Raw genomic sequence first — 25,752 nt, 5'->3', positions numbered from 1 at the left:
TGAGTAAGCTGGAATTGCAGGGAGGAAGGCAGTGAGAAGACAGAGACCTGTGCCTGCACTTCCCAACCTGGCAAGTGCAAAGCTTTACACAGATTCACAAAATGGATCTGCACTCTCCATCCTTAACAGGGACTTAAGTGCCAGAGGACTACCTGCTTGCAGTAGAGCAATGTGAAAAGCAACAGCTTCTCTCACCACCAAGATGACCAAAATCTCTTTACTCCTAGGGAAGAATTCACAAGGAGAAGAAGTTAACTCACAGTAGCTGCTTCCAGGGAAACCAGACTGCTTCCTGATGATGCCAGTTACTCTGTTGGTGAAAGTGAGTGGGCTTTTTCATCTCCTGAAAGGCAACATCCCCAAACCACTCAGAAGAATGAGGTCACCAAAGAAGTTGAACAGCTTGTGCCTCTTTTAATGGAAATATCACATGTTTATACACATATATGCACAGTAAAGTACAAAGGGTAGAAAACAGGCTTCATTTTCAGCCCCTAATTCTAACATACTGTACATTAATCCCTGAGAGCACCTGTCAATTTGGAGGTCTCCTGAAAATGATACTGAGAGAGCAAATTCACCCACAGCATAGGTTGCTTTTCACATAGTGATCTGACTGCTAAATCCTCAGTACACTGGGCTGGCAGTAAACAAAGAAGTCATAGTTAAACCATTCAATCCACTGTACCAATTCCAAATCCCATCCTGATAGCTTTGCCACACACAGCTAAAAGACTGTCTTCCTTCTCTCCAAAGAAAGGAGTTCAGCTTATATTCTGGTCACACCAAATCCATTGTATGAATTGCACAGCACTCGTCCTTGCAGACTAAAAATCCTCTTTATATTCACACAGCTGGGGAGGTTTATTATCAGGGTGCATATTCCTCCAACTCTGACCTGGGAGATTACCTGGCAATGCAGTCTAGCCACCACAGCTACTTCAGCAAACAGTACAAATAACTGGCTGTGTGGAAAAAAAAATCTTGTTTCACAGGTCTGCCATACCCTCTGTCAAGCCCTGACCCTGCAGGCATTATGTGGCAATGCCAATCTTGGTGCTGGTTTTCAATCAGCTGAATCTGTTGCTCCCATGGCACTCACAGTTTCATGACAAGTTCAGTGAGATCCTGGACAGCTTTTGTGCTGTGGGAGTAGAGGATGGAGAAGGTTTCCCTTTCTATAATTGAAGGGAGAAACTGGTGACAGCAGCAACTGCCTGGGCTCCAGCAAAGCAACAGTGTCAGGAGGACACACTGCAGCACATTTCATTTGAAACGGGAGCAAAGCCTGAGCAAAAATACATCCTGAGCACGTACTGCATGACTCTCTGTTTGCATTTGACCTCTACTTTTACAAAGGTGGGCTTTCTTCAATAAACAGCAGGTTTACTGAATTTGCCAGGGTTTGGCATACCCTTCCACTTGGTAAAACCAAAGGAAGGCTTAATGGGAACCACAAGAACTTGCAGCAGCCTGTGGGAACTACTACTTTAAAGTGCACTCACATACTAGGGAAGATTTTCTCCCAGTGTTGAGACAGGGAGGTGAGGTACTGCCTCCTCCAAGCACTGAGAGGAGTACTAGCAAAGCTCACAGCACATCTGACCACTGTTTCCAAACATTAGTGGCCAAGCTGCCTGATACTGCACCTCTGACTGGATGTGTATAGCATATGGCTGGAGCTGGGACCTGGGAAACTTCTGGAAGCTGCATAATTTTCCTGTCCTGGCTCTTAGCTCACAATAAAGCTGGTGAGCTTATTTTTTTCCAAACAGGACCTTCAATATCCACCTTGAAAAAAAATGAAATTAAAAAAGCTTACCTCTGGCTCACCATCTCCCTTATTTCACAGTTAATGACAAAAAATTCCCTGAGACTAAAGAGGAGACAACAGATAACGGGTACGGAGAAACCTAATGGGAAGAGGCAAATCTTAGGTGAAAATGGCATTCAAAAGTTAACCCAGCTTCGCTGTTGCCCCAAAGAAATCCGATTTATAGAGGATGTGAATACCTCAGCTAGAGAAATATTTCGTCTGTGGCCCTTTTTATAGTCAGCAGAACACACAACAGTGTTACAAACCGCATCCACACAGACTGTGTAGAGCTGTACAGTTTAAAACCTATCCCATCTTTAACTTTGATTACTGGAATGAAAATAAAGTGCTTAGCATGTTCAGAACAATTGTATGCCTGGATTTTCAGTGCCTGCCACCACTGTGGTATGTTTTAAACATTTCATTATTACTAGAAAACCTTGCAATACACCTACCTAAACAAAGAGAGGGAGCAAGATCTAGTGTCAAAAGCACAACTCCTTAATTTTGTCCATTACAAAATGAACAAAGACAAAATATGATCCTTTCACACACACACACACACACACATGCTTTTTCAAGCTGTTTCTCAGTCATTCACCTGGAATTGGAAGAAAAGGAAACCGCAAAAGGACTGTACCGCTTAAAACCTCCCATGACCAGCAGCAGGCAGGTAAATCTTACACCTTGTGATAACTTCCCATTCCACCACCAGACACACCGTGGCATAGCCCTTGCCCTGTTTCTGCACCTTAAAGGCCAGTATTCCAGCTCTGTGAGCACTGGGCATGCATGAAAGCATTCGGTCTGTTACCTTGCCGAGATAACAAGAGTAATGGCTCCCAAACCTTCTAAGCAAAGGATTTTAAATCAGGTCCTGCTTCTGGCTGGAGACACCTGCCTCTGCTTTTGAGCCTCCGCTGCTTTTTGCTTCTCCTGTTCCTCTGCCTTCTTCCTCTCCTCTTTTAACTCCTTGTACCTCCACTTGGGAATCTGCAAGTAGGGGTCATCCTTTGCGCTGCTCCTCCTTCTTGCCTTTTCTGGCTGGAAGGTGGGAGCAGGAGCCTTGCTGATCCGGACTTTGGGGATGACGAAGCCCGGCCTGACGCTGCTCCTCCTGAGCAGGTGGAGTGGCAAGAGGCTCGCTTTCCTGGTGGCTATGGTGTTCACATGGGACACTGTGAGGCTGATGGGCTGCAGGCTGGCTCGCCGGTCCTTCTTTTTGGGGATCAGCGTGACTTTGGAGTTCTGAAACAGCTTCTCGTAGCTGCTAAAGTGATCTTTGTCCTGAGATCGGATCTCCTCGGCTCTCTGCTTCCTGAGGATTTCTTGCACAGCCAGTCTGCGTTTCCCCACAGAAGGCGGGCTGCCAGGGCACACGGTGCGGCAGGACAGAGCGATGAAAGGGCTGCCCAAGCTTGTGGTCACCTTCACCATGTGGTGGAGGACGCCGTCTTCTTCTGGGCCGTAGAAAGACCGGAATGAGACGGCCGCCCTCACACACTCAGAAATCCTTTGCAAACAGGTCTTTGGCTCTGCAGCCTTGGCAAGAAGTTCCTTCATCTTTGGCCATTCTGGTTTATATTGGTCACAAAACTGATCTGGGCACGGTCTGTCCATCAGCTTTTGCATGATGAAGGCAGATTCTGATCTTCCTGTGTAACAAGCCCATTCCCACGAAGTCAGTCCACGGCTTGGGTCGGTCGCGTGAACATTTGCCCCTCAAAGAAAAGAACAGTTAGTGTTGATTAGTGAAACTGCCTGCCTTTTTGTTGCTATGATCACAGCTGGACCTGGCAGATAGCTGCAAGAAAACATCACATACAACACAAAACAATACTTGTGTCAAAGTGAATGTGCAATAAGAAGAGGTCGTGTTCCTGACTTCCTTCTCTGGAGACAGTCCAAACCCACCTGGATGAGTTCCTGTGTGACCTACTCCAGGTGGCCCTCCTCTGGCAGGGGGGTTGGACTGGATGATCTTTCAGGGTCCCTTCCAACACTTCACATTCTGTGATTCTAAACTCCTGACTTATTTTAAAACACAATGAAAGAGCTCGGGCATCTGTTACTGACCTGTTTTATACGCAGTATTTAAAGCCCAGACTCCAGATTCACAGCCACTCTGACGACTTTAGCAAAGCAGCACTGAGTTTACGCTGGAGATTACAGCAGGGCTTGACATGTGAATTACAGCTGGCATTTCTGTGCTTGCTGGCAGCAGCGTGGTCCTGGCAGCGCAGCAGCCTGTGACAAACTGCTGATGAGCGGACTGGGTTTCCCCTCTTACTCCCTGTGCGCTCACAAACAGCAAATTCACATGTTCCAAAGATTCACTTGGAAAGAGCAACATTATGGACAAGTGTCTCAGAGCGCCTTCATCTTGTAGCGATTGACCTTGGCCACCTTCCAGGCACTCAGATATCAGAGAGGTCAGGCACTTTGACAATCCATCTCCAGCCATCTGCAACACATGGCTTTTACCTCTTCCCCATCTGATTGTGAAAAATGCATGCTTAGGCAGCCAGGAAGGTGAGTCATTTTCCTTTACTGGCCTCCTGCATTGCCATAGGTAGGTGCCCATCAATAGATGTGTTAACCAAGCCACTAAACAGATAAAACCTTCTAAAACACCTGTTTTCAAAAATACCTGTTTTGTAGCTATGCAAGTAGACCCACAGCTGATTTGAGGTGTTTTCCCCCCTATATTTCCATGCCCTTGTACATTTAATGTTACTGTTGTGTTTGAGAAATCAGGCTTTTTTCACCAAATCATAGAATGGTAGGGGTTGAAAGGGACCTTTAGAGATCATCTAGTCCAACCCCCCTGCAGAAGCAGGTTCACTTAGATCAGGTCACACAGGAACACCTGAAATCATTCAATAACAGTTTCTTTCACATTCTGCAACAAACTGACACTTTATTGTCAGCAGCCACCCAGTACCTCTTAATCCCCAAACTACTTCTAAATCTATTCTGAATGAACAGCTCCCTCCCTGCATTTCACCAGAGTACACGGTGCTTAACAACAATCAAATACTCAATTGAGTGCAGACAATTAATTTACCACATTTCCTTTGTGGGCACTATTTTGAGCTCAGAATGTGAGGATCTGCAAAATGCTCACCAAAACATGTATATAAACTGCAATTTAGAAATGTATTACAGAATCACAGAATGTTAAGGGTTGGAAGGGACCTCAAAAGATCATCCAGTCTCTGCCAGAGCAGAGCCACCTAGAGTAGGTCACACAAGAACTTGTCCAGATGGGTTTGAATGTCTCCACGGGAGACTCCACAACCCATCTTGGCAGCCTGTTCCAGTGCTCCCTCACCTGAACAGGGAAGTAGCATTTCCTTGTGTTTCTTTGGAACCTCTTATGTTCCAGCTTATACCCATTGTCTCTTGTCCTGTCATTGGCCATCACTGAGCACAGCCTGGCTCCATCCTCCTCACACCCACCCTTTACATATTTGTAACCATTCATGAGGTCACCCCTCAGTCTTCTCCAAGGTAAAGAGCCCCAGCTCCCTCAGCCTTTCATCATAAGAGAGATGCTCCACTCCCTGAATCATCTCTATGTCCCTGTGCTGAACTCTCTCCAGCAGCTCCCCGTCCTTCTTGAACTGAAGGGCCCAGAACTGGACACAATATTCCAGATGTGATCTCAAGTTTATTAACTATACATCTCTTTAGCCAATAAATGATCTTTGGTATCCTCGCTGTCTCTGATGCACAAACAGACCGATACAACTTCCTGTGGGTAAACTCAAAGCTAACAAAGCAATTTTCTGTCTGGTAAAAGATTTGTCTTCCCTAGTATTCTACTTTCTTATGAATCATGAAAACGAGAAGGTTCAGATGCCAGAGGCAGCAACCACACAGTGAAGTTTGATATTGATACTTTTTGTACAAGAAATGGAATAACAAGGACTGAGTTATCTACACAGATGGAAAGGTTCTGAAATACCTTTTAGTGGTCAAAACTCAAAGAACAAGCTTCCAGCAGATCTCCAGCCATGACACTGTAACATCCATTTAACAAGTCTTAAGGTCTTGGGATTGAAGTTTTGTTCTAAGTGAGAATTTATCACACATACTGGAAAATTCTGAACTAGCATCAGCACCAAGTATGTGTTAATCCAGAAGGTGCATCTGTGTCTAGCAGTACTCTAGCTCTGACACTCATTTTATAGTCTTGATTCACAACAATTTAACTCCAAAGTGAATTATCCAATTCCAAACCCTGGTAGCTGTGTAAGAGGCTACAGAACCTTGCAGAAAGGAAGATGCTAGTTACTACATCAATCCAAACATTTCCTGTGTCATATCAACATCTAGAAACTGGGTATTATGGAAATGAATGAAAGTAATATCACTATGCTTGATAAATGGCTCTGACTTGAAATAGGTTATGAGGGGTTAGACTGCTGCAACAGTAAAATGACTGGAATAATGACTTATTCAAGATCTCTCAACGAAATGGACCTGGAGGATTCTTGGTCATTCACATGCAGCCTAATGTAATTTCTATAATATTTCATTTGTGTCAAATATCTGCAACTGTAATATGCAAATATATACTAATATATGCCAGTTATTTAATTCTCACCTAATAATTTGTACACCACTTCATATAATAAAAACATACCATGTTGTGTCTAGAAGGTGCAGTATGCTGGGACTGCTGCTGTAGAGGCTGTCATCCCAATGCCTCTCAGCCTTCTGACTTTCCTTTCCAGAACCCCTTCACCTCTCAATGCATACAGCTGGAGATTCATAGAATCATTTTGGTTGGACCTTTAAGCTCATCGAGTCCAACCCGTCCCCTCACACTGCCAAACCCACCACTGAACCACGTCCCTCAGCACCTCAGCTCCACAGCTTTGCAATACCTCCAGGGATGGGGACTCCACCACCTCTCTGGGCAGCCTGGGACAGTGTCTAATAACCTTCTCAGTAAAAAAAATGTTCCTAATGTCCAGTCTAAACCTCCCCTGGAACAATTTGAGGCCATTTCCTCTTGTCCTATCACTCATTACATCAACCGTGGTCAAGAGTCAACAGCAAGAAATGTGTTTCCTGTGCCCACATACAAAGAGAGACAGGTGGGCTGAGATGGATCTGCTCGCTCCCTGTGCCACAGCCCCTCCTACAGCAGAGACAGACCTGCTGGTTCTCTGTTGCCCATAAACCTGGAGACCAAACTCAGATCTGTAGAGGGCTTAGAAAGAGAAGTTGTGCTCTATATTGCCAGATTTCCCACTACTGTCCTCTGTGGGATAGGAAACCTACACTCAACTCTTTTAACAGGAGTCAGAGCCCCCAAAGCTCTTCACTTCCTGCCCCAGGACCTTTCATGACTGGAGAGAGAAGTGGAGGTCTGTCTGCAGTCCCACCACCATCATGCACCTTTGCACTATCACACCCACAAAGCTGGCAGCAAGAGACCTCCATGTCTTTCCTAGCTCTGTCGTGAACTTCATGAGCTCTTTTGTCTACAAATCTTGATGATCACACTCCCTGAACAGTCCTGAAGACAATGAATCTCACTCTGAGAGCTCTTGGAGAGCTCCTGGATAAGTTTCCACAGGCAAACTGGACACTGCCTCACCTGCAGCACGTGCCTTCACCACCTTACCTGTGACTTATTTAAAAGCTGCAGCTGTTTCCAGGGAAATGGCTGCACCACACCACTCAGAGTAAACACACCAGGAGCCAGTTTCCTTCTTGGTGCTTGCATGTGACTGTCTAGTACTGACAGTTAGACATACCTGCCAACATCAAGGCTTTCACACATTCAGTTCGGCCCTGCATCGCGGATTTCATCAGCGCTGTGAACCCAAACGCGTTCCTCTTCTCTATATCGAGCCCGGGAAAGTAGTTCAACAAATAGTTTGTAATGGTTATGTGCCCTGTGAAGAAAGGAAAAAGCCAAGAAAACATGTCACTGAATTAAAACACTGTCTCAAAGTTAAACCAAAAATTACTCTTGTAGGTTTGATAACTGGACAAAAATGCACGTAATTAATTCCTCGTATCCTCCTCTGATCACTGCAGTCAGCAGCCTTAGGGTCAAACTTTGGCATAGGCTTGGGATAGGCACCTGGAAACCTGGCTTCCCACCTTCTGTCAAGGTGCTCTTCTCTCTGAAAAGACAGTTTAAAGTAAGGGGGGAATAATTTAGGTGGTCACTCTGAGGTTGCAAGGGGCCTCAGTTTCTTTACTCAGCGAGCAGCATTACAAAGGGAATCTTACAGCTTATGGAAGGAAAGCCAATCACCGAGGGGAACTGACTGCAAACGCTCAGCTCTTTCCCTTCTCCTGGTAAATTTGAGCCTTACAGTCCTGGCACTTCATTAAAAAGTGATTACATGTGGTAGTTCCAGCCAAGGACACTAATGAGCCTTGCCAGGCCTGAGATGAGACACTGGAATATTTTGTGTATAACCTCACGTTTTTATTTTCCATCTGACAGTGTAAAGCCACTTGTCTGCTCTCCAGCGATAGGAAAACAGTCAGTTTTGGTAGTAAAATGAATTATTTCAGTTCTGTTTCTAAGAGCAACTGTTGCTGCTATTCACGTGCCTTGTAGCCCAGGCTGACTAGTGTCAGCAAGGGCATGCGGAGTAGATGAAGGCATCTCTGGAAGACCAATTAAAACATCAAGTCTTTATAATTGGGCTATGAGAACAAGATGAATATCTAGTGCCATTATGACTCATTCAAAACAGCTTTTCCCTTCTCTTGTCATTCATTTTATGATGCTTTGACGCTTTGTAAAGTAATGCAGTCTGTCAGGCAGCTGCGACAATCACAATTTAATTACTAGGAGCTGTAAAAATATTCTCTCATCTCACTCTGCAGTCCAGCTGAGTGTTCTGTGATGCATGTCATTCAAAGTCATCTAGAAATGTTACCAAAGCGGATTGTAATTCATACAGGACAATTTTAAACGTCTGTACTGTCACATCTGGTGCATCAGCAGTAGCTCTGTACCAACACAGTCCTGCATTTGCCTTGGAAAGCAAGTTTAGGAAATCTTTAGCAATTAATTTAAGATGTTTTCCAAAGTGTTACTCTATATCCTAGAATTTGCTGAACTCTGCTACTTTGCCTGCATAACTGGAAACTCTCCTGAAACCTGAGCAGAGGTAGAGATATCACACATCAGCTTAGTAACACCAGAGTCACAGAAAACCAAATAAGGAGATCTATCTTGTGCAGTCTGATGCAAATGAAATATAAAGATACAGCAAACTGCCTCAAGCTGAGCAAAAATGAAGTGAGTTCAGGGCAGGATTAAGTGACCAAGTCTTGCTTACTCCATATAGAAGCTTCAGCTTCAATGACTTCATGTCGCATAAGATCAAAACCTAGCAAGGTACTGGTTACTGCTGGGAGGGTCTTTGTGCTCAAATTGTTTTGCAGGACATGCTCTGGTGTACAGCATGCATCTTCATGGGGGTTTTGGAACAGCTGAAATACTGCTTTTTGACCACAGAAACCAGAAACAGAAACTGAAACCAGGAGAAATAATAAGATGAAAGAGTTTTCAGCCATTATTACATTACTAAAGATGTTCTTCCCTATGCCAAAAGTATAGCAGCAGTAAGAAATGTTTGGAAATCTGGGAGGATCCTAACAGTCAGTCCTGAAAGAATATGCTTTGCCAAAACTCTCCAGGAGACTACACAGTTGGGCAAAAAAAATACTAGCAAAAGAAAAAATAGCAGCAAAAATAAGAGGTTTGTGATTGTCAGGGGTTTTGTGTCTCAGGGATTCCTGAAAACCACTTCAGTTTTAATCTGCAGGAGCTTCTGTCAGCTGAGGTTTGCTTTAAATTTCTAATTGAAAGAGATATCAAATTTGAAGCAAAACTCAGGGCTGCCAGGTTTTTGTTCAGACTCCATCATACACCTTTGATTTAAGGCCACGAAGTTTGCTTCATTTGTCCCATGTCTGGGCAAAAGAGAAGCTTGTGGCTAAGTCACAAACCAGTTAAGTCTTCCATGATTTAAAGTCTGCCATGAAAGTATGAATCTCTAAAATAAATTAGCTTGGCCTCAGTCAGTTTGATGATAATTTGCATCAGGCTCTTGCTGCTTGTAAGCCAGATCGATGTGCTACCAGAACCAGTGTGCTATGGATACCCTTCCTTGCCCTGTGAGCCATATCTAGAGATCATCACAGATGCATATAATAACTTCCTTCACTTCATTGCTGCCATGGAGGAAATGCCTATAATGATGACAACATTATCTAGTAATCTGTGTAATACAGGCAAAAGGATAAGCTGTGTAGTAAGGAAGATGTTCTGTCATATAACATCATGATTTCGGATTGTACCTGCAAAAAGTGTGTGTTTGATCTATGGGAGGGCGAGTGCTTTCTGAGGGATGGATGGAACTGAAGGTATCCAGCAGCTTTTGTCCTCTGGATGCTTTAGGTGTTTGTGTTCTCACACCTCCCTTAATAACCAGAAACTGGGATAACTTCTGATTTTGTGTTCCCAGTTCCCAGCTCTACAGCCTTGCCCCAAACTGGTCCCTGTAATGTAAAACATCTATACTTTGTGAGCAAATGGGATTCTCTTTAAACACAAGGTTATGCCAGCTACCACATACTGACACTGATGTAGCTGTGTCCTCAGAAGCAGCAGAACTGAGAAAATAAGTTTGAATGTGAGTTTCCTCACTTCACCCTTTTTGAAGCTTCTTTCCCATCCAGCTCCTTTCTTCAGAGTCTGTCCATACATGATGGCCCATACGGTCAGTGGGTCATAACAAAAATGGCAGCACTTTCTGAAACCTTCTGATATCACCTTACAATTCACTGAAATAATGTAGATTTGCTATTAGACCTTCCACAGGAAAGCCTATACTTTTGATGTGAATAGCAGCAATCTCTCAGAATCATGTACTTTGCAAAATAATCTTGATTTTCATGGCCTAAAGCTAAATACCTAACTAAACAAACCCTCCACTAAAGGAAAGCTTGCATAAGCTTTGCTTTCAGTTCTTTGTAGTACACTGCTCAGTGTTACTACTTAACATTTAGCAATAATTAAGCAGCATCTATTGCACTGCAGCTGCTCTGGTTGCAATGTTAACCTCACTGTAAACTCTATTAACGCTCCAGCAGTATCTTGTGATAATGAATTAAATAACTGGTGTCAACACCGTAGCTCAGGATTATCGTAGGCAGGGGAAAACATCCGAGTTGTTGGGAGTTTGTATAAGCTTCTGCTGACTACAGTCATTTCCAGTTGCTTTGGGGATCAATATCAAGCACTGGCACAGAGTGTCAAGTCAATGTCAGCCCTCTGGATTAGTTCTGAGCTCCTTATCGTGAGTTATAAAGGTCAGGAAAGAGTCAGTGTTAAACCTTTTAGAGTCCAAATTTTTATCAAGGCAGATAAATAAAAGTAGGTGAGTGTTTGGGAGACTTCTCCACTTTCTTTGGAAAGCTGCTATATACTCAGTCAGGACTTTGCCATGAACATGTCTACCCTGGTCACAATTCTTTCTTCCAGTATTCAAGACCTATCTCTCAGTCACTTCTTTAGCACAGTTCACTTTGTGGTACAAGACAAAGCCAAGTTTGGTACTACTTGTCAATGTCAGCTGGCAATGTCACTGTAGACTTGAAACTAATAATTCTACTGGGAGCATCTCATACATTTATGTGGCCTCAATATTACCATGGTGGATGGGATAAAAAGAAAACCTGTGGGTAAACTCTGCTCTCTCCTATCTGTGTCAGGATTAACATGTGTTACAAAAGCAACGTTGGTAAACACTGAGTCCTCCTAAGGCTATGTAAATAGGGATTTTTTTGCATGTAACTGTGGAGTGGTTGAAGAATGTCCTAGCAGCTAAGATACTTCTTTTTGATGGAACGCTTTCCTACAGTCAGCAATTACTACAGACCCACTGCAACAAGAAATGACAATGCTACCAGCACCAGTATGTAACATTACACAACCACACTGTTGACTGGTTTCTTGTCAGAACAAACTGCACCCTTGGGCAAGGTTCTCTATTTTTAAGTTAAAATATTTGATTACCTCTACTAGAAATATATAGCTTCTCCTGTCTTAAATACTGTAGATTAATTAGTTCAAAGAAAATAATCAAAATGGGTTGGGCCAGGATTATTTCATGCAGTCTCATTTCTTTTAGGGCTTTGAGAAAAGTACTGAAAATAGTAGCCACAGCACACCTCCCTCCTCAAACCCTGTATGCAAGAGGTGAAACAAAGAGCCTTACCTGCCTGTGCAGCTGTAATTAGAGCTGTGTTCCCTTCGTTGTCCTGCCAGTTCACATCGAGGTGAGGGCATTGTGCTAAGGCTATTACAATATCCACATAACCTTGGTAACAGGCAACGATAAGACCATTCTGTAAGTAAAATATAAAGAAAGAGTTAGGTTTGCCAGACTCAGAAGAGTTCACTAAGGAAGCATACTAGTCTTTTTTTTGGGGGGGGGTTGTGTTTTTTTGTTTCCAGACTGAACAACTGAAAGAGTATCAGCATAACATTAGCTCCAGGCACAATGTTCAGATCCAAAACACTGCTTTTTTTTTATCTCTGCCCTTTGGCAAGTAACATTTGGTGTTCCTCAGAACTACCTAAGAGAGTAGGTATTATATTATGCTATTTGGAAAGTGTTTATAAATGGCTTATGCTTATATGGCTATATCATCTATATCCAAATGAGAATAAATCAAGTTTTATTATATACTAAAATGAACCCAGCATGTAAGATGAACTGGACCTGCTCTGAATATTAATTCACTGAAAAGCAAGTAACACGTTCTCTGAAGGGGAAGCGGTAGGCAGGAGTTGTGTTTGTACTGCCTGTTGCTATCTTTAAAGACTTCAGCTTTCCCATTAGAACTAGAGCTTTGTTATGGTCATAAATAAAATCAAATCTCTTTTAGTGTTCCTGTTTAATGTGCTTTATGACAGCTGGAAGCTGTAAAACTTCCAGGAGGAAGCCAAGCCAGGAGGTAAACCTTATAACTCTACCTGGTGGCCAGATAGTGTGCAAACTGACAGCTTCCCTAAAGTACAGCAAAATACACTTGTCATTAATTAAATGGAACTACAGTACTTAATCCTGGCTGCTCAGTCGACCACTATGATTAAAACCATTATCTCCAGTCTTACAGGATTACTCAGGCAGCCCAGTGTTCATCTGCACAGGGTGGATGGGTGTAGGGGAGGGCAGGTGTGGATGAATCAGTGCTCCCTGTGCTTCCTTTACACCGCCAAGGCATGACTCAGTTTTCTAGAGCTCATCATCAGTATCTGACTATTGAAAAATACAAGGACAGAAACTAATCTCAACCTCTCTGGTAACCCTGCCTGCCTACAGCAACCTCACATAGACATGCTGCAAGTTCATGACCACGGACTCACAAGAAGGAGAACTCGGTTATGAAAACTGAATGGCCCGCTCCGACTCCTCCATCATTTTTCCAAGCAGCTCTTGCCTAAACTCTCTGCATTTCTTTTCCCCACAGACACTACCTGGACATTGAGCAACAGACAAACAGCCACTCCTTCTGATTTATTGTCATTATAACTAGTTAGTTAGCACTTCAGTGTCCTGTTGCATTGTTACCCTGGACAGTCCTTTTGTCTTAAGTGGCAAACAGCTTCATTAAGATACAGAGGCAATGGCAACCCTTTGGGATGCCCACAGGCTATGAAGGGTATTTCCCAGTTATGTCTTTCAATAAAATTATTGCTCTGATTTCTTTGATCCTCAGTTCACTCTTGTCCTCAGTATGAAGCAACACCCAGCACTGTTTTACAAAGACCATCTCCACTTCCCTGTGAAGAACCTGCAATACTTCAAACCATTCTACTGAAACTTTACAGAGGCTTCTGCTCTAAGTTTTTTACTTATAGATGTGACTTGAATAGTCACTAAAATGTATGTACTCTCCTGGTGAGACTGTCCAGATTGATCAAAGTTTTACTGCAATGTAATCATTCTTAGCTTGACAAAAATAATTGTATCAGTCTCCACTTGGTAAGGACTTGAGCATTATTTTAGTTCTTGAATAGTTTTCTTTTTCACCTCATGTTCAGGACATAAGTCTCTGCAACTCCAAAACCTCTGCAGATTTAAAACATCACCCAGTCATTGCATAAAATGGCAGTTACCAATGAGAGCAGCAAACTAAGTGTACAGTCATTTGGACACCTGAAATTATTGACAGTAACACAACATTTGCCAATTGTTCTCTTTTTGCTCTCCTTAAAAGAAAACCAAACTGAAAACCAGTAAAACAAAGGATAACAAACAACAAACACTGGCTCTTTGTATGAGGCTTTTGTATGACAGTATTTAGGGACTTTTGTCCTACTTTTAGTGGATACCTGCATCAGATTGGATCTGTCACATCTAACACACACTGGCATTCTGATTTCAGCAGACATGAGTCTCAAATGATCTCAAAATCAATCTACCTCATTCACTGTTCTGAGTTTATAAACCAGAAAGATTACTTAGGTAATAACATTTCCTGAAGTTTCTTTTCCAAAGATGCTATCAAAGACCGCTTGCTTAAGGATAAGGCAACAGAGAGTAGGAGCTTTCTGAGGGATTACATGATGCAGTAGCATGGAAAAAGCATTTTTAAAGGACAGTTGTACCAATCCAAAGTGGGCCAGATAAGAGTGAGAACGTGGTGTTCAATAGAGTGTGCCCAGCACTCCCTGGTTGAGAAGTAAAACAGCAATTGCATCAGGACATAAAACCAAGTCGTTTCACCACCGTATGGTTCCCAGCATAGGCCAGGGCTATAAAGCTGATGCAAGTGCTGTCTGGTTACCCTCAGCAGTGATATGTTTCACAAGGAGTTGGGTGAGATGGATCACTGAGGGAGTGCTTTCCTTTGCATAACTCTTCCGAACGCATCAGATCTTAAGGCACAGGAAGCTACAACTGTAGAATAAAAATTGCAATAAACCCCTGGGTTTGATGGTTATTTCCCAAATCCCACTTCAATGATACCACAGTAATTTGTGGCTTCAGGTTACTTTTTTGCCCTGTCTCTCTTTTTTTCTGGCTTTGTTTGTATTCTTGTTGAATTTTAGTACAAACAGATCAGCCAAGATGCACAATCAATCAAATATAACACCAAGTTATTAGTCTGGAATCTTTAACTTCATATACCAATAAATACTATTACTCACAGCCATAATATATCACAAACTGTTTCAATAATTAATAAATATAACTGACACAAAATTGCTTTCAGCAAACTGTTTTTTGAAATGATTGATGAAGCAATGGTCTGCATCACAAGTAGCCTGCAAGAAAATAACTGTTGTGCACCTAAAGTCATAGAATCATAGAATGGTAGGAGTTGGAAGGGACCTTTAGAGATCATCTAGTCCAACCCCCCTGCAGAAGCAGGGTCACCTAGATCAGGTCACATAGGAACATGTCCAGGCAGGTCTTGAAGGAGACTCCACAACCCCTCTGGGCAGCCTGTGCCAGGGCTCCCTCACCTCAACAGTGAAACAGTTCTTTCCTTAGGTTTAAGTGGAACTTTTTGTGTTCCAGCTTCATCCCATTATCCTTTTTCCTGTTGCTAGATACCATGGAAAAAAGGGATGTCCCAACCTCCTGACACCCACCCTTTAAATATTTATAAATGTTAATAAGATCCCCCCCTCAGTCTCCACTTGTCCAGACTAAACAGCCCCAGTTCACACAGCCTTTCCTCATATGAAAGATGTTCCAGTCCCCTGATCAACAGCATCCTTTTCCCTCTCTTCCCTTTCACATGTCTTCAACCACCAGTTATTTTAAAGGATAATAAAAACTCAGACTATGCCCATGAATATATGATCATAATAATCAATTATTAGAAGGAATAACTGTACATATATCACAACATGAAAGCACAACATCCTTGCTTTTCGAGGGCTATTGAGTTAGCTAAGCCTTGCTCTCTCCTAGGCAGTGGCCATCATTCTCACACACCAAGGAAACATAACAGGCAGGAAAAAAAGCTGCTTTAGATCCTCTGTGCAGAAGAGACCTTAAACATGAAACAACACTGGTGCCTTTAGACTACAGGAAAGGGGTTTACTTCATTACAGAAGACTGCTGCCGCTGGCTTCTCTGAGGTTTGCAACAGCTCTTATTTCATTTTTTCAGGTATCACGTACAGACTGTGCGTGACAAACAAGAAAGCATGAGTCATCCATCACTGCAGCTATATTAACATTTACTGTCGATCTTTGCACATAAGGGGGGGTTGATATTCAGCTCAGTAACAGGCTGCTGCTTTTTTTTTTCTCAAGGAGAAGCCATAATACTGCCAGATGTTGAGGGCTGTCTTTCCTCTGTGGAATATCTGGCATTGCACAGAGCATCCCCATAGTTTTTCTATAGTATCTGTTATGTATCTAGCACAGTGTTGAAAGATACCTCTTTGTTTTGAAGTAACAGGATAAAACTAATAACACTTTATTTAGAATATATGATAAAACAATCAGTTGGGGATAAATTACCTATATCCATGTTCTACACAAAGCATTAACTACTTCTTAAATGTCATCCTAAAGTACATGAATGGATATTTCAGCTGTAGGACTACCTGAAGTTGGTCAGATGTTGCAGCACCCTCCTCAAGCAGTGTTTATGAATCCTAAGAGTTTCTTAGTGCTGTTTTGTAAGAAGACTAAAAGTGCTGCATTAAAATTCCCTACAACAGTGTTAACTTGAAATAGAGTAAAATAGTCTCAGGAAATTTTTGATTCCTTTTGAACTGATATATCTTTACGTGCCTTTGATTTCATGTGAGTCTGGGATAGTGCTGCCACTATAAAAACACACTCTGTTCTGCTCAAGCGTGTTGGCTAATGACATAACAATGTGTCTGATTAAGTGAGGTCATGGATATCTCAGGAGCCAGTTCTATAAAACGGATGTTATGACAAAATTACAGATGTAAGGCTGTTTGTACACTAGATCATTAAATAGAGATCACAAGAAATACTAGAGGATCAATAATGAACTCAAGCTGAAGAGCAGGCCAGGTGACATGCAGCATGCAGTTATTTTAGCTTTTAAAAACATCTCTTCAGGCAACTTATATCCCACCAAGAAGCTATGAATCAAAATGGCTTATTGTAACTTTTTACCTATTATCAGGCTGCCCAGATGGGTTGTGGAGTGTCCTCTGGAGACATCAAACCCACCTGGACCAGTTCCTGTGTGGCCTACTCTAGGTGGTCCTGCACTGGCAGGAAGGTTGGACTGGATGATCTCTTGAGGTCCCTTCCAACCCTTAAGATTCTGTGATTATCTCAGACAAAAATGAGTCGATTAAGCCAAAAGACTTAATTGACGTTACCCACTGCTTTTTAGAATCATCATGACAAACAACTGTCCAGTTCACTTTACATGCATCTGTAGGTATTCATGAAAGCTCTGCAAAGTTGGTTTAACAGCAGCTATTAAAACTGCATGTAACTGAATTCAATCATTATTCTTTGAAATCCATAACCATATGCAGGGACAACTGGGAAAAGTGCATCTAAGTTAAAAGCATATTTATCACAAATGTTGTTATGAGTAATAGAGATGTAATAATAGTTAAAACATAAAGGAATGCAAAGCTGTGTTTAAGCTTTTTCTTGTTGTTTTGCTAAAATAATCATTTGTGGATTTAATATTTTGTTACACATAAGTATTAGAACTATGTGTAACTATCACTCACGATAATGTGATTCACATACAGAGAATCACTACCCACTATACATTAATTTGCCTATAATGCACAAAACCTTCCAGTCTGCATAAAAAAAATAAAGCCCTGAGAAACTTTTTGTAAGTGGCTTGAGCTTATATTATAATTGGTTTAGCTGATTAGGTCAACGGCGAGCGAGATGAGGTAATTACTCAGGTCATCAGTCCCGTGAGAAGCGGTGTTTATGTGCTACAGAGATCCATCAAGCACATAAGCTTGAATAATATCTGCACAAAATAATTTCAGCTGACCTTTTAGAGAAAGGGCTGCAACAGCTTAGTCGCACAGAAGTGAGAAAAGAAAACAGAGATGGGAATTGAAACGGATTTTGTCCGACTGTTGCTTGGACACGTGCCTGGAGGGGGGCAAGGGGGAAGATGCTGATTTTGCCAGGATAAGCAACAAGTGCAAAAGAGTATTCAAGCAGGGATGGAGCAGCAGTATGCAAAACTCTCTACCTCCACTGCAGAGGAACACAGAAGCCTGAAGCACAATCTTCTATCCAAAAGCCAACTTAAATGGCACAGCCCCTTCCAGCATCTGAATACCGAAGGCATGAAATTGCCACCTTTGCTTCACAGCAATGTGAGCTCTCACAGAGTCATTTCACAGCACAGTGAACTGCACTTCTCTAGCCAGAAACAGACCAGTCCACAGACACCAATTTTCCCTTTTATATTGTGGGATGTGTTCAACTTATTTCATAAATGCTTCTCAGGCAGGCCACATGTGTTTAAGTAAAGGTATAGTTTAGTATATGTATCATCTCTGCAGAAGTCCTTGCTTAATCTATTCTAATCCAAACCTCCCTGATCACCTCTAAAAATAGTCCCCTGAAAGTTAATTTTACTCTGCCTGGGAGAGCTTGCATTACACAAGAGAAAAATACAATGCCACTTGTGTAATATATCAGACAAGAAGAAAAGGTAATAAAATTAGTGTGGCTTTCCTTATTTACTAACATATAACATTGTCTGAATCCATTCCAGGGTCACTAGTGATACATGCAGCTGGCAGAAACTGCCAGGAGACATAAGGTTCACAGAAAGCAAATAAACACACAGTACACAGCCAGAGATATTTCAAGGGATGGGATATATGGGAAATACACTTTTTAATCACATGGCAGAGCTGAGAGGTGCTTATGGTGGATTAACCCTTCTTTTTCTAATATCAAGCAAATAATTCAATGGGAAACCAGAAACCCTTAAGCTGATGGGAACTTGAGGGCTGTATGCAATTCCATTGCCATGGAATCCTTGCCCAGGATTTTAGCAGGTATTACACATTCATGCTCAGCATCAATTTTGTTAAAGTAATGTATTATTTTGCAGTGACAGCTGGTAGGACTATATTAGGAATGTACTCCTGAGTCTGAGGTTTCATCAGGTAGGATAAGTGCCTTTGCTAATGGCAGCAGACTGTTGTGCAACACAGCAACATACAGAATGAAGTTCATATGGAAAGAGAGGAAACATCATTTTCCCTCAACTGAAAACAGAAGTGACATTTGGTGTATAATCCAATCAGTCCAAAATTAAGCTTTGCAATATATGTGAGACCCCTGGTCACAGCAGGAGTCAATAAGGTGGAATGTTAGGAAAGGAATATGCAAGGAAACACTAAGGAAATACTGTTTAATCTAAGCAGCAGATGCTTTAAATGAACTGACAGGTAACCGAGGTATTATCCACACGTTAAAAAGAAGTTATCTAAGGATTCCATTTTCAGGGTTTTATGTTCTGTTTATGGGGTCCCTGGATGTAAAGGAGAGAAAATACTGTGGGGAAAATGGCAAAGGAAATAACATTATTTATCAGGTTAAATGTCACATTTTCAGTGACTGCCATGTTAGGTACAACTACTAAATAGAGATGATCCCTGACAAATAACACAGCCTTACTAATCCTAGCTTCCCTGTTTGTGTAACACATACTAATCAGTGTTAATGCTGTCAAATGTTAGTACTAAGTTTTGATAGTGTTGACAGTAATAACACATGAAATGTGGCAGCCAGATTTATACATCCCTTGCTGCTATGCACGTTTTTTGAGATCCGAGTTAGATGCAGGTCACTGCTCTGGCTTAAAAGTAAGGGAAGAGACAAATGAAAAGTAAAAGCAAAGTAAGCCTAATGGCTTACTTACCCTAGTCTTTTCTTATGAATCAAAGAGACAGAAAAGTGAGAAGCCTGACTTCAGAAAACAACGAAAATGATGTATTGAACTTGTGCTCTTAAACATGAGCAACCCAAACCATTAACTGCAGAGGGCTGAGGGAACTTCCACTGATGTCAGGATCCTGCCCCAGAAAACAGTGGATTGATCTTAAGGGGTAATGACAAAAGCTGGAACAGAAAAAGTTCCACTTAAACACAAGGAAAAACTTTGCTGTGAGGATGAGGGAGCCCTGGCCCAAGCTGCCCAGGGAGGGTGTGGAGTCTCTGCATGTTTCCAAACCCACTTGGATACATTCCTGTGCCTCCTGATTGAGGGGAACCTGCTTTAACAGCGTTTGGGCTGGATGAGCTCTTCCAACCCCAACCAATCTGTCATAATGTGATTTTAATTTCAGTTCTTTCTTTTTTCACTGGCTTGCTCTGCCATGTTCAGCACAGCTTCCAAGGGCTCTAAACCATCCTGTGAACCAGAATAATGTAATTCTGGATCCCTAAATGAACAGCACATTATTAGGCTTTGCTTGGAAGAGATGTTTCTGGCTAGCAATAGATTTAAAACAGCCTCTTCCTGTGAAGATGTGAGGCTGGGAGCACCTGCCAACTGCTACACAAAGTGAGTCTGTAGTAAGATTCAAACTGTACCTTTTGTGGAAATAAGTATTTCTAAAACATTTTGGACAAGCTCTCAATTGCCAGATGACTTCAAAATCCAATGTTAAAATAGTAATCTTTCCATCAATTGTATCATTGAAGCATTTGGGGTTGGGGGGGGGAGGTTAGAAAGGCAAAACCCCTAAGAGCTAAACAAAATGATAGCCAAAGGCAGCATAACATCAAACAGCATAACCCAGCCCTGATGTAATCTGGATCCAGTTCACTCTCAGGACACATAAGACTTCTAGGAACATTCAGAATCCAGTTTAGAGAAGAACTCCCAAGTCCTGGGCCTGACAGACACTACTGTTAACTTCTCTCCTGGTCTCTAAATAGATGGATATAGTCACACACATTTAAGGTAAAAACAAGAGTTTACAGCATTTTAAAAACATATTTTGTGATGCTTTCAGAAGCCATGTGAAATGCATTATATCAGTGCACAAAACTGTCAAAAAGTACTCCCTTTGGCTTTAAGGCATATGATACAGCTTCTCTCTATACATTTAATAGAGACATCTTCCTTTCTGTGATGTTCTGGGACTGACCATAGCTTAAATCTTTTGCAAAAGGCCAAACAGAGTATTTGAATGCAGAGGGGTTTTTCTTTCTGGAGACCGCTCCAAAAGTAATGACTCACCAAATCTTTGTAAGCAATAAATTTCAGTTTGGCACTGGCTAAAAGATAAATGTACAGCCTTCTACTCCATCATAATCTATTATTGTATCTAATTGGTCTCTTCTGTAAACAACATTTTCAAGGTCCCAGTGCATTTTCACCGTGGAGCTCTCTGAAGAGACAGATATGAGCTTGCAAGCACCCTCTTGTGGCAATGAGCTCCTATAGTTATGCCAGGAAAGACCTTACCAAGAAGTCTCAGTTCCCTTCCACTAACTTCTCTAAATTCATTTGGCTCGTGTTTCTCTGAGCCTCTCAGTTGTGGAATTGTACCAGACCCAAACCTTGTAAAGAAAGAGTCCAAGAAGAGGCCTATCCACCAGTGGCTAATCTGCCACTTCAATAAAGTCTTTTTACTCAAAAGGAAATAAACCTGATGGAGAAAAAAACCCCAACCCATCAGAATGAAAGCTTTTCCTTTCAGAGGCCCTGTGCTCACCAAGATGAGCAACTGCATACACTTCTTGGGACATCATTGATGAGGGACTGCCTGCACACTACACACCACACTGCATAATACCACAGACAAAAGTACCAGCCTATTTCATAGAATCATAGAATGGTAGGGGTTGGAAGGGACCTTTAGAGATCATCTAGTCCAACCCCCCAAAATTTCCTCCCCTTTTGATGTAAAGCAGCTGTAAAAACCCAGTCTCTGTCCTAGTCTACCATTGGATAGTAAATTTCATAACCACATCAATGGATGAGTAACATCTTCATTCTCTTCTTCCCAGCCACCCCTCTGCTGTGCCTTTTGAACCTCATTGCTTCCTTTTCTATAACACTTTTAATAATAACTCTCCCTACTGATCTTAGATCTTCTCATAACAAGCCTTATTGATCCTGGAACATACTGAATGGACCAGGAAACTGCAGGAAACTTTCTCCCCCAGTGAAAACAAAGAGAGAGGAAAAGACCAGCTGCCCTTGCAAAGCTCAGATGACAGAGATGTATGAGTATTTAGCCCATAGGATTCACCTTACAAACCAGTCTAGATGTGCTATCAGATAGCAACAGTCAACACCCTCTTTTCAGCCAAGAGGATAACATGGTAACAACTATCAATAGTTCACGAAAAATGCAATGGAAATACTGATGTTCAGGAAAAGATGTATGTTGAAATATCATTGGTGGGCATGAAACAGGTTCTCCAGCTGTACCAGGTGTTATGTTATTTCTACCAAGCACAGATCCTGCTGATGGAGTCTTATTAACTTGCCTCTTCAGATTATCAACAAGTGCAAGTGACAATGATTCTTTAAATGCTGAAGTATCCTGGTTCTTCAAAGCCCTTATCATTGTACTTTCCACCATGAAAGAGCTTCCTTTACCTAGGATATGCATTGATTTTACCTAGACATCTCACTTACGCCCCTTCTTGGTTTTCCTCAGCTCTAACAAGGCAAAGTGTTCCTTTGTGCATGAAAATGACAAAAGTCTCCTGCTTTTCCTTAGAAAACACACCTTTTGATCAAAAGGTGAATCTGTGGTGAATTGACTGGAGGTGTCTGTTTTTCACATAGAAACCTAAAGTGGATTTTGGTATGGATGGATTAATATCAACTCCTGTGATCCTAAAGGGTTGCAATCCTGTAATCCCAGAGCTCCCTGCAATGTAGCTGCTGTAAGATACCAGAAATGGCCATGCTGGAGGCCAAAACATTAATATTTTTAAGTATTACTCCTTGGATTGTGAAACTTGGAGGAAAGTACCACAGTTCCTGCCTTAAGAAGTCTTTTACTCTTTCCCACCTATGCACTGCTTATTACTAGAGCTCCACAAGTTGCACTGAGAAGTAGATCTCCACAAAGAAAGAGAAAAGAGGTACTAGTAACTGTTGTGGAGTTTCTGTAAACACAGTCTTGATAAATCCACAGCCTCTGAACACCGGAGATTTTCAGTTTGGGCTGAAACACTCCCTTCCAATGAAGTGTGCAGTTATCAAGTAACATACAGAACTCACATTGCTAATACTGAACAGTATAAACTTATTGCCCAAGGTTTTCATCTTTTATAACTGTTTGAGACACTGGTGACTATGGTCACATTTTAAGTTGCAGCAGAACTTTTCCAGGTTTAATATAAATATGCTTTTGGTCATGTGCAAAGAAGGTTATGCTCTTGTGACATACCTATGAGTACTATTGGCTCTATAAAAACCATGAGACTATGGTTCTGTCTGTTTTAGGAATAAAGTCACTGATAGGCTGCACACAGCCACTGGAGAGGAAATCCACTGTGCCTCAGACTTCCCATTAAGGAATGGTTCCTTCCTCAGAGTTTAACATCACCCTGTGGAAAGTGAACCTGTTTTAACAAAAGGCAGAATTATGTTGTTCAAAGATCAGAGGCCAGCTCTTGACTAAATCAAAAACACTGCTACTACTGGCTTGCAAGTCCTAGTGAGCAGCCTCACATGAATTCAGTGCTGTATTCAGGGAATGGTCCACAATGATGTTAATCTGCAGAATGTTTAACCTGGAATGGGAAGATTGTTTGAGAACACACTCTGTGACATGGAATTAATTTGTTCAGAGTGATCTTTTTTCCACTGGTAGCTCACTATTTTTTGTAGATTCACCATTTTAAAAATGCTGAAGAAAACGGTTCTAAAGGGTGCTTTCCCATTTCTAATTTCTTTATTATCTCAATTGGCTAAATAAGGATTCATCATCCACTGCAGCTGTAACAGGTAATCAGCTGTAACAGCTGTAATCTGTGTATGAGCAGACAGTTGAGCAAAGGTGAAAATCATATTTGGAATATCCAAGTGAGAGACAGTAGCATCACCATCTCACCTGTCTCAAGTCAGCTACAGGGCTGCAACTTGAGTTTAATAAGCAAATGTAGCACACAGTCATACTGTATGTCATTATCTAGTGGCAAGAGCTGAGTGAGGCTCTACTGGTACAGTCCTTCCTCTTCTACAGAGCCTGTGACCACCCTGTTTATCTCAGGTCTAACTGTGCAATAAATGCAGGAAGGCATCTTTTGCCTCTGTGTTTGGATTTAAGAATCTCATTTCCTAATGAATACACTTCATTCATCTAAATCATTAAGAAGCATCGTCAGGGATTGGGCAATAAGTCATTTTTCTCAAGTTAGTTGTTCAATTAGCAGTCATTCACAGGCCACACTTATGGAGAATCCAGCAGTTTTACAGGAGGCAAAACCAGAAGGCAGAAATTTCTATATTTGATTGATGATTAAATCAACCACAAAGAAGATGCTAAATGGTAAATATTTAGTCTACATCTTCTTTGTTTTGTCAGAACTATGTGGAGCACTAGTCATCCTCCTTCAGCAAGAGACCTTTAGGAGCATCCTTAGATCCATCAGTGTGTAGCCAAGAACAGTAAAACCTCAGCAGCATTAAACCTCCAAGCTCCATACAGAGCTCCCCTTGGAGCTAAGCTGAGGCCCATCAGCAGCACAACCTGTTGCTAGAGCTCGATCTTCTCTTGTCCTGCAGATGGACAAAGGACTTGGGAGCAACAAATGCTGTCCTTCATTACTACTAAATCTGCACAGATGCTGTTTCTTCAACCAGAAGCTCTAGAAGCAAATGCACAGAGGTCTATACTTTCTGTTCTGCTTTTATATTATATATATATATATATATATATATATATATATTACTCTAATGTGCATTTTATCACCCAGTGCTGAATGTCTCCTTTGCTAGGACTGACTCTCCCACCCCATTCTTTTGATAAGGAAATGGACAATCATTCTGAAAAGTTAAGTGATAATCTAACTATGTAGGCTTCAAAGATTCTGAGATGTTTATTTCACAAAGAACTTTCTGCTCACTGCTCTACCAAATAACAGCCAAAACCCCCTTCCATGCCTCAGGAAGAACATATAGGTCAGATGAAATCACGTCAGCTACACAAAGGCAATGACTCATACAGGAGAAGTAAACTGAAGGACATGTGTACCTTAATGATTTCAAGGACAACTCTTTTCCAGGCTATGATCCTTCCTATTTTTGAGTCAGGGGTTTCTCCCCTCTTTAAAAAAAAGTGTGTGCTAACTTATCCTACTCAGATGGATATTTGAAAGCACAGGGAGGAAACATCAAGGTCTTGCCTCTATTGGAAGATTGACAGCTTATAATTTCTTTCCCTTTTTTAAGTTCATGAACAAGAAAAAGAGCTTTTACACCCAAATTTGAAAATTACTAATTTAATAGCATTTTACTTTCTGTGTAGCTTCATTCATTCATATTAAATCGTTTGTGGCATGAGGAACCTGATCAGTACGTGCCTTTCTGCATGAGAGATCTCTTACCTAAATATTTGCTTAAGGACAAAAACTCAGGAAGCTTAGAGAGATGTAAAATCTTTTCAGAGAATTTATAACCAATTTCCTAAGTAATTTCTGGTTTCACTCTCACTTCTACTAAACTTTTCATCACTCTTTCAGAATGCCTTGATCTGGAGACAGGCTGCGAAGCTGACACTTTCCACTTGAAGAAGTATGGTCACCTTGCACTTAACAGTTCAACAGGCAAAGCATCTTTCTGGTGGTCTCAGAAGATACTAGGATTGGATTTTCTCTTTTGCATGGGGAGTGGAAGCTCTGCACTTCAGACCTAGCAGATCTCCCACTACAGATCTAGCATCAGGTACTAAAG

At 41.6% G+C, this 25,752-nt stretch overlaps 1 protein-coding gene across 1 annotated transcript in view; it reads right to left on the bottom strand.

The window, feature by feature from the left end:
* Positions 1 to 394: 394 nt before the first annotated feature.
* ANKRD33B (ankyrin repeat domain 33B) overlaps positions 395 to 25,752 on the bottom strand; it is a 35,607-nt gene continuing 10,249 nt past the window's right edge. Inside the window, exons 2-4 of the mRNA XM_061996005.1 lie at positions 12,088 to 12,217; positions 7,591 to 7,731; positions 395 to 3,537 (exon numbers count right to left, since the gene is read on the bottom strand). Of these exons, the coding sequence (XP_061851989.1) occupies positions 2,687 to 3,537; positions 7,591 to 7,731; positions 12,088 to 12,217 (1,122 nt within the window). The 3' untranslated portion in view covers positions 395 to 2,686. The remainder of the gene's footprint in view (positions 3,538 to 7,590; positions 7,732 to 12,087; positions 12,218 to 25,752) is intronic.

The sequence above is a fragment of the Colius striatus genome, chromosome 4 (assembly GCF_028858725.1).
Source record: "Colius striatus isolate bColStr4 chromosome 4, bColStr4.1.hap1, whole genome shotgun sequence".
In the NCBI taxonomy this organism is placed as follows: Eukaryota; Metazoa; Chordata; class Aves; order Coliiformes; family Coliidae; genus Colius; species Colius striatus.
This window is presented reverse-complemented; position numbering and strand designations above follow the sequence as displayed.